Source organism: Loxodonta africana, chromosome 7 (genome assembly GCF_030014295.1).
Source record: "Loxodonta africana isolate mLoxAfr1 chromosome 7, mLoxAfr1.hap2, whole genome shotgun sequence".
Classification (NCBI taxonomy): domain Eukaryota; kingdom Metazoa; phylum Chordata; class Mammalia; order Proboscidea; family Elephantidae; genus Loxodonta; species Loxodonta africana.
This window is the reverse complement of record NC_087348.1, coordinates 20,905,843-20,916,135: the sequence shown is the minus strand read 5'-3', so window position 1 is coordinate 20,916,135 and position 10,293 is coordinate 20,905,843. Positions and strand designations below refer to the sequence as shown.

The 10,293-nt window shown below is 37.2% G+C and overlaps 1 protein-coding gene across 1 annotated transcript; it reads left to right on the top strand.

The window, feature by feature from the left end:
* The first annotated feature begins 8,974 nt into the window (after positions 1 to 8,974).
* LOC135232029 (olfactory receptor 5AL1-like) lies at positions 8,975 to 9,955 on the top strand. The gene has a single exon (XM_064289305.1). It carries the CDS (start codon positions 9,014 to 9,016, stop codon positions 9,953 to 9,955), a length of 942 nt encoding a protein of 313 aa, XP_064145375.1. The 5' UTR covers positions 8,975 to 9,013.
* Positions 9,956 to 10,293: the final 338 nt, after the last annotated feature.

The following is a 10,293-nucleotide window of genomic DNA, read 5'->3' as shown; positions in this document are numbered from 1 at the left end:
TATTTTAGGGGTATGGGGCTTGTACGATCCAAAATTCTCAAAAATGTTAATTCCTGTTGGTTCAGGTACAATATTATATACTTACAAATAATGATTCTGTGACTTCTTTCATTTCATTGGCTAACACACTGAGAGAAATGTTTAGTCAGAGTCGTGATTGCCTTGACTCTGAGTTGAGTCGAGATATCTCTGTTTTGCCATGACATATTTTACCATAACATATTGCCCTGAAGTATGTCAATTCTTTTCCCTCTAATCCTATACGTCCATTCTTTTTCATTGCAGTACTTATCCCGCTAACCCTTTTTAATTCAGCTATCACCTGTCTCCTTTAACAATAGACTACTGAGCATCTGGAATTTCTATCTGGAGCAAATCCCTTCAGGCCAAAGCAGGTAGAACTGAAAGCTGAGAATAACCTTAGGATCAGTAAGGAAAATCTCTCCAGTACGGTCATCACAACATAAGGATGAGTCAACTTCATAATCCAAGAAGCTAAGATCACTTAATAAGGATGTGCTGGAGAAAATGTTATACTTTAACGCATTCCATGGCCAAAGGCAGTCAGTCATTCAGCGGTGACTGAGCTCACCCTCTTGGGACTCCCAGGCAATCCAGAGCTTTGGGCCTTTCTTTTCTGGATCTTTCCAGTGATCTACTTAATCAGTGTCATGGGTATTCTTGGGATCGTTATGCTAATTCAGATCAGTCCTAAGCTTCACACACCTATGGGTTCATTCCTCAGCCATCTAGCTTTTGTTGATTTTTGCTATATCACCTCTGTTACACCAAACACTCTGGTGAACTTCTTCTAAGAAATTAAAAGAATATCCTTAGCTGCTTGTGCCACTCAGTTGTGTTGTTTTATCATGTTTGGATTTGGGAGGTGTATATGCTCTCAGTCATGGCAAGTGAATGGTATATAATGGTATATAGCTGTTGTAGGGTAAAAACATCACAAAGTTTAGTAAAGCAAAAATAAAGTTTTATTCAGCATGTATTAAAAGACAAAGTGGGAAGGAGACAAGAATGCTGCCAAAGCCATGTCTGCCTGAGTCCAAAAACTGTTACAGAATAAGCAAAAGTGGGAAAATAGACGAGCATGCTGCTAGAGCCATGCCTGCTCGAGTCCATAGAACCTTACAGAATTATCAGTATATATTAACATCACAAATAGGCAAAGCCATTGAAAGTGTCACCTTTTCACAGGTTGGCTAGAAACCACTATATCTCTGTGAGTCTGCATTTTGAATTGTCTTTCTTAATAAGCACTGGTACAGTTTTCACTAATGACAGGAAGATCCTCAAATGGTCCAACAAATCTTATTATTCACTAAATGCTAATAAAAAAGGTAAGAGTGAAAAGTGTGAGTCTTTTGACAGTTTTATGATTTGTTTATATGAACATCTTCCCTAAAAGATGTTTTCTAAGATTGTCCTAGCTATTGTCTTTATACCTCAGGGCCCATGTGTCCTTGTGAGGTCAGCTTCAGGTAGGTCACATTCTAGGAAAGGAATAATGGCTTCAATATCACCTCCTAAATCATAAAACCAAAAAACCAAATCCAGTGCCTTAGAGTCGATTCCGACTCATAGTGACCTTATAGGACAGAGTAGAACTGCCCCATAGAGTTTCCATGGAGCACCTGGGGGATTTGAACTGCTGACCCTTTGGTTAGCAGCCATAGCACTTAACCACTACGCCACCAGGGTTTCCAAAAACAAACCCACTGCCACTGAGTTGATTGCAGCTCATAGCGATCCTATAGGACAGAGTAAAACTTCCCCATAGGGTCCTAAATCATAGGTATTTGCAACCCTTTATACCATTGTCAAGAATAAAAGCATCTGTATCCCAATGGTGGTTAGTACATATTTGTATGGCTTTTCTGTGGGACTCCTACAGGCAATTCTTTCATTCCGTTTGTCTTTTTGTGAGTCAAATATAATAAATCACTTTTATTTTGATGACATTCTCCTGATTGTTCTGGACTGTCACTTAACTTGTCATAAATTTCTCAAAGAAATGCTATTGTTCACACTTGCTGGTTTCCATACTCTTTTCTCTCCCGTCATTGTCCTCAGCTCCTATAGATTCATTCTATTTGTGATTCTGAGGATTAATTCCGCTGAAGGCAAATGAAAAACATTTTCTGCTTGCGCCTCCGACTTGACTTCCACCACCATATTTTACTGGACAATTGTCTTCATATGCATTGCTGTTGTCATTATGTGCTGTAGAGTCGATTCCAACTTATAGTGACTCTATAGGGCTGAGTAGAACTGCCCCAAATGGTTTCCCAGGAGTGGCTGATGGATTTGAACTGCTAACCTTTTGGTTAGCAGCCAAGCTCTTAACCACTACTCCACCACATCTCCACCTCTTTCTCTGCATACTGACAAAATAGCTTATTTTTTCTATATTGGGTAATTTCCATGCTAAATCCTTTAATCTACAGCTTAAGAAAACAGGAAGTCAAAAATGCTTTGAAGTGAATTATGGAAAAGCTGTGTTCTGTGATAAAATCAATAACCTATGGCCTAACTGGAAGCTCTGGTGGTGTAGTGGATAAGTACTATGGGTGCTAACCAAAACGTTGGCAGTTCAAGTCTAACTGAAAGCCCTCTGAGTGAGGAAGCAAAAACAAATTTTCCACACTAAAAAAATGGCTATAGTAGAATCAATTTTGTCTCAAAATGATGCATTAGGATACCATTAATAACTTTTTTAAATTTTATAATATTAAAAATGTTAATGTGGACACAGAGAATGCTTTAATTTTCTGTGATTGTGAAAAGTATTACTACTAATGATACTGAAAGACATGAGAATGAAATAAATTCAGCTGCAAAGAGTAGGTTAAATTTTGTTTCATAGACCATTCAAAATCCATCATTTTCTAATTTTTATGGAGGACTATTGACATGAGCGCTCTACTTCCTTGACCTTACACTGGTAGAAGGAATGTTCATCTAGATTACTAAAGCAGCTGTAGCTTTAAGTCATGGAAGGTATTTGCAGAATATCCACCATCTTCCCATCAGATGAGCCTGAATATAATTGTAGGTGCTGGGGAGCCAAGAGGGACAATGGCATCAACCCTGGTGGACAACCGAACTCAAACAAACTAAAACGGCAACTCAAATTTTGACAAATGATACAGATACGTCCTTTGGATTAGAATAAGGTCTGTATGTTATATAACACCACCATTATCATAAAAACAAAACTAAACCTGTTGCCATCAAGCCAAGCCCAACTCATAGAAACCCTACAGGACAGAACAGAACTGCCCCACAGGATTTCCCAGGAGTGACTGGTTGATTCAAACTGCTGACCTTTTGGTTAGCAGCCTAGCTCTTAACCACTGTGTCACCAGGGATTTAATAATACCAAATCAATGTTAATTTGCTGAATTTGATAAAACGTCTCTGCTCAGCTGCTAACCAAAAGGTTGGTGGTTCAAATCCACTCAGCAACTCCTCGGGAGAAAGATCTGGCAATCTGTTTCCATAAAGATTGCAGGCAAGGTATTGAAATACATCTGTGGTTCTTAATTAATTTCTTCAATTAAATATCAGTCACGAGAGAATGAATCTGGCTCTTTCAGATTCAATTTAGTTGGTTCTCATTTGGAAGTCAAGTACGTTACAGGCATATGAGAGAAAATGAGCCTCTGTATCTGTTGTAGTCATTTTTCACCAAGGCTAAGGTGAGCAGGGAACTCTGGTGGCATAGTGGTTAAGAGCTCAGCTGCTGACCAAAAAGTCAGCAGTTCACTTTCACCAACTGCTCTTTGGAAACCCTATGGGGTAGTTCTACTCTGTTCTACAGGATCACTATGAGTCGGAATCCACTTGAAGGTACCAAAAGACAAGATGAGCTCTGCACTTATCAGAGATGCTTTGAATCACAGCACTACCAGTTTCTAAAGAGCACCTGGTGGGTTTGAACTGCCAACCTTTTGGTTAGCAGCTGTAGCTCTTAACCACTATGCCACCAGGGTTTCCTTAAAGTCTATACATGCTTCATAATCTTCTGTTTGCGTAAGTTTAGATGTAGAAAAATTCAGGCATATGTGAAAAAGGAAAGGGGAATAGCATAGAGCTGAAAACCTCTTTGAGCTTAAAATTAAAACACTAAGAGATACCGTTTCTCTCTTATGCAGATTTTAAAACATGAAACTTTGAGTTGTCTGATGGAAAATAGGCACCCATATACACTGTTGATATAAATGTAAAATAATGTCAATCCTACAGAGTTATTCAAGAGATTGAAAAAGAAAATTAAGATTCTTTTAAATTAATCATTGCTATGGAGTAGAAATTTCAATCATGACAACACTGTGAGACATTAATTTCAGAGGAAAACTTCAATATTATTTCATTACAGCTTTTTTTAAAAAATTGAATTTCATTTCTAGAACCAGTATTTTTCTCGCCCAACATTCTCACTTTAAGTACTGGGAAATTCATTTTTATCAAATGGTTTCCACAAACTGCTGCAAAAATAAAAGACCTGAAACTGAACATTTATTTTACATAAATTCATAATTGTAATATGAAATAAATATGGAAGCACAAAAACAAAAGCAATTATCAATGGAAATACAGCAATTTTTCAAATTGCATCCCCAGAAGTATCATTAAAAATGTTCTTCTACTCATGATTCTTTCATTGACTAATAGCCAAAAAAGTGATCTACCATTTCAAATGCTTTTCCCTCATCTATGTGTATAAGGCAAAAGCAATGAATTTGGTCACTAGACAGTAAAAGTTAAATAATTACCTGTTCTTGAATATATCATTATATTGTTTTTCAAGTTTTTTTTTTTTTTTCCAGATGTTCCAGAGGGACTGAGAAATACATACAAAATGGTATTGGTTTCACAAAGATTTCTCTCAGATGTGTTGGGATATTTCGGGGTTTGTTGTTGAACTAAAGACAGCATATTGAATATTGAAAGATATTGGGTCACTGAAAAGAATACGCTCAAGGTACCTTGGTGAGAAAGTCTTCAGAGATACACAAATATAACTTTTATGCACTCAGCATTTAATATGTAAGTATTGCTCATCCCTTTTGTACTGGATATACCAGAGGTAGGTGATAAAACTGAATATAAGATAGAAACACTACTGCTTAAAAAAAAAGATGTTCAAGTTTAAGATGTGTTAGTGACCTATTTACAGTTGGCTGCAAATATACTACGGCAAGTGTTATGATAAGGGGATTAAACCCAGTGCCATCGAGTCGATTCTGACTCATAGCAACCCCATAGGACAGAGTAGAACTGCCCCATAGAGTTTCCAAGGAGTGCCTGGCAGATTTGAACTGCCATCCCTTTGGTTAGCAGCCGTAGCACTTAGCCAGTGGATGCAAAAAAGCACATATGAGAAACATCTCATTTTTATCTAGAAGGTCATAAAAAACCTCAAAGAGAAAGTGATTCAACAGAGTATAGAAAAATAAGTAGAGGAAAGTGAGGCAAAGGAAGTGATGATAGAGGAAAACTATTCTGGGGAGAGGGTGAAGTATACATAAAATTCTGGTTTACATCAGAATGACTGTAATGGATTGAATTGTGTCCAAAAATACCTGTCAACTTGGCTAGGTCATGATTCCCTTATATGATTGTATGCTTGTCTACCATTTTATCTTCTGGTGTGATTTCCCACTATATTGTAAATCCTATCATTATGATGTAATGAGATGGATTATCGGCAGTTATATTGATGAGGTCTACAAGACTAGGTAGTGCCTTAAGCCAATGTCTTTTGAGACATAAAAGAGAGAAGCAAGCAGAGACACTTGGGAACATCATACCACAAAGCAAGCAGTGCTGGGAGCAGAGCGAATCCTTTGAACCTGAGGTTCCTGCACTGAGATGCTCCCAGATCAAGGGAAGACTGATGACAAGCCCTTCCTCCAGAGCTGACAAAGAAAGCTTTCCCCTGGAGCTGACACCCTGAATTTGGACTTGTCACCTACTAAACAGTAGTGAATAAATTTCTCTTTGTTAAAGCCATCCACTTGTGGGATTTCTGTCAAAGCATAACTAGATGACTAAAGATAGTGACCATGGTAGTTCAGAACATCTGGAACATGAAGGCTGTATAAAGAATTTTGCAAGAGATGAGGTACAGGAAGCAGATTTCTAAGACGTGTATGCCAGTCACATTAAAGAACTTGTTTATCCTAAGGGCACAGATAAGGCATTGAAGGACTTTGTCAGGAGAATGACAGAATGGAGTTTGTGTCTATAAAATTAAGATAGGCTATAGTGTTGTCTTTTTTTTTGTAGTTTTTTTTTTTTTTTTTTTTATAGTGTAGGGAATAGAGAAAAGTAGGAAAGACTGAAAGCAAGAATACAGTTAGGTGTCAGTCCCAATAAACCAGAAAAAAATGTCCTCGTGCTTGGATCAAGCAAATGATATAAGTGACTAGATTTGAATATTACATAAAACATAAGATTGTAAGGAACTGGGGATAAATTGGGTATGGCACAAAAAACAGGAATACGTCAAAAGATAACTAGACTCTGATTTGGAAAACAAAATGGATAATGGTATCATTCACTGAAATAAAAAAATCCATGCTCCAGGTCTTGAATATTAGGGCTAATGTACAGAAATGTAAAGTCCTTTGTTTATGTGACACTTTTAATGAACATCTAGAATATCTAAGTGGTAATTTTCAGGAAGGGGGCCTTGGTGGCAAAATGGTTAAGGGATTGGTTGCTAACCAAAGTTTGGTGGTTTGAACCCACATAGTCACCCCATAAGAGAAAGACCTGGTGATCTACTTCCATAAAGATTACAGCCTAGAAAACCCCTTGAGGCAGTTCTACTCTGTCACATGGGGTTGCTATGAGTCAAAATCAACTTGTTGTCACCTAAAAACAATTTTCAGGAGGAATTTTTATGTATGAGGCTAGAGAAGAGAAAACAAATTTTTCAGTAGTAATAGAAATTATGCCCCTGTGTGGCACAATCAATTTATAATCAGTTACTAACCTAAACTTTAGAGGTTCAAACCCAACCAATTGTGCCATGGAGGAAAGGTATGGTGATCAGCTTCTATAAAGATGAGAGCTAAGAAAAGCCTATGGAGCAGTTCTACTCTGTAACACATGGGGTAGCCATGAATAAAAATCAACTCAAAGGAAACAGGTTTGGTTTGGTTTAATAGATGCATGATAGATAGATAGGCAGACAGAGAGGCAGAGAGATAAATAAACAGGCATACATCTTCAGCATATAGGTGCCTATTGAGGACAGTGGGTTGAATAAAATCAAGAAAGTATGAAAAGGTAAGGGCAGAGGAGATTTGGGTAAAAACTGAAAAGCTTATCCTCAAAAGCACAGGCAATAGAAATACAACTTCTAAGTTACAGAAACAAGGAAATGGTAAATAAACTCAGAGACTGCTTTGCTCTGAAAACAAAAGATATACTCAACAGAGGCTAATAATGCTACCGAGCTGCCAAAGGGAGGGGAAAAAAAAAAAAAACCTTCATTGAATTTGGGAATAGGGAAGTTGATAGTGAACTTGTTGAGAAAATTTCAGTGGAATGATCGAAAAGGAAGGTGAATTACACTGGATTGAGTTATAAGTGTAATTCACATGCTCCAAGACATTTAATTGAGAAGTGGTAAACGGGAGACAAAAGATAAAAGAGTAACTTAGATAAAGGTTCTGGGTAGATGGTAGTCAAAGGGTAAGGGGAGGGGATGTTTTTGTTTTTCTTTTATCTGTCTTACAGATCTGGAGCCCTGGTGTCACAGTGGTTAAGAGCTCAGCTTCGAACCAAAAGAACAGTGGTTCAAATTCACCAACTGCTCCTTGGAAACCCTATGGAGCAGTTCTAATCTGTTCTATAGGGCCACTGTGAATTGGAATTGACTCAGCCCCAAAGGTTTGCGAAGTAACTGAGACAATGTGGTACCAAAGAAAAGCCAAGTGAACTTATCCTCTGCTCTCAATGGGAGTGATTTCAATTCTGCAAGTTTTCAAAATTCAGAACCCAGTTTAGGTTTGTGGACATGGTCTGTGGAATTTAGTTTTTTAAACTCTTTCCAAATGCTGTACACTTTGGATCATATACATGCTTAAAGATACCAAAACCAAACCCACTGCAGTCGAGTCAATTCCAATGCATTGCAACCCTATAGGAGAGAGTAGAACTGCCCCATAGAGTTTCCAAGGAGTGCCCGGAAGACTCAAACTGACGACCTTTTGGTTGGCAGCTGGAGCTTTTAACCAGCACATCACCAGTGTTTCCTGCTTAAATTTACAGGGTAAAATAATTTGTCTTCATGGTCTAAAGCTGTTTATAATCTGGAAAATAGTTTACTACTCTGTATTTTGTAAAAGAGAAAAATACAGAAAATTAACAATCCTATTTTTCCTTAATATTAGTATCATAAGTTTATTAAAGGAAAAAGAAAGAAATGGAAGTAAGCAAAAAAAAAAAAAAGTTTAAAAATTATACCAAACTGGATACCTAAAGATAAATAGTTTTAATATTTTGGTTTTGACTTGTCAAATTACATTTTCCACACTCATTCCTGATAATTCATAATTTATTTATTAATTGATATATTCAATCCATAACTTTATGAAATCAACTTAAAACATAAGAAATCATTTTAATATGTTCTGATAACCACTAACATTTTTAATGCTGCAACTTTTATTTTCCCTATTTTTAAAGAAAATACAACATAGATTTTGCTATTTTATTGATTGTAAATTTTAATTGAAGTTATCTTTCCTATTTTACAATTTCCCAGTGGATTGGAATTTCTGCCTGGACCAAATCTATTCACACTGACAGCAGGAGTAATAGCCAAATATAACAGAATTCTCCTTCAACCGAATTTAACGTAATGTCCTGGTGAGCCATGACCGTCTTCCCATATGTAGATTAATCACTTCCTACAGAATCAAGTTTATTCAGACCCTGTGCTCTGAGGGGTTTCCCTTAGAAGAAATTGTATATCTATTTCATGGCCAAAGGCAATTATTCAGCAGTAACTGAGTTCATCCTCTTGGGACTCACAGACAATCCGGAGCTTCAAGTCATTCTCTTTGGTGTCTTCCTAGGGATTTACTTAGTTACTGCTGTGGGTAATCTTGGTTTGATTGTGATAATTCAAATCAGTCCTCAGCTTCAGAAACCCATGTATTTTTTTCTCTGTCATCTGGCTTTTGTTGATTTTTGTGGTACCTCCTCTATCACCCCAAACACCCTGGTGAACTTTGGGCGTGAAATTAAAAGTATGTCATTTTATGCATGTGCAACTCAGGTGTGTTGTTTTATCACATTCTCAGTTTGGGAATTATTACTGCTGTCTATCATGGCATATGATCGGTATGTGGCCGTCTGCAACCCTTTACTCTATGTAGTTCTCGTGCCAAGGAAACTCTGCATTCAAATGGTCACTAGCACATATATTTATGGATTCACTGTGGGAGTTGTACAGGCGGTGGCTACATTCCACATGTCTTTCTGTGACTCTAACGTGATCAACCAGTTCTACTGTGATGATGTTCCCTTGATTGCTCTAGCTTGTTCTGATACACATGTCAAAGAGCTGATGCTGTTAATTATTGCTGGATTCAATGTGTTTTGCTCTCTTATCATTGTTCTCATCTCGCATGTCTTCATTCTCTTTGCCATCCTGAGGATCCATTCTGCTGAAGGAAGACAGAAAGCCTTCTCTACTTGTGCTTCTCATCTATTTTCTATTACTATGTACTATGGAACCTTGATGTTCATGTACCTACAGCCCAAGTCAAGCCATTCACTGGATAAAGACAAATTTGCCTCAGTGTTCTATGTAGTGGTGATCCCCATGCTAAACCCATTGATCTATAGTTTGAGGAATCAGGAGGTAAAAAATGCCCTGAAGAGAATTACTGAAAAAATGTATTTTAATGATCAATAGTGAGATATGTTGTCACTAAAAAAAAAAAAAAAAATGGCAGATACAGAGTTAGGAGATTCTTGAGTCAAGCCTTGCACAATGGTACAGTGCTAATAAGTACAGGGACTCTTGCCTCTGGGACTCAGCTTCCTAAAGTCTAGTTCCTTGAAAATAAGTATTTTTCTTGTCTTTTGTTTTACCTTTTTTGGTTTACACATAGTAGGCATTTCATAAATGTTTGTTTAGTTGTTGGAGTCTAAAATGGAGAAAAAAATGTCAGCCCTCTTTGACCATCAGATGTTTCAACAATACAGATAAGCAATGAGTGTCTTGAAATAATGAATTTATCTTATTTCACT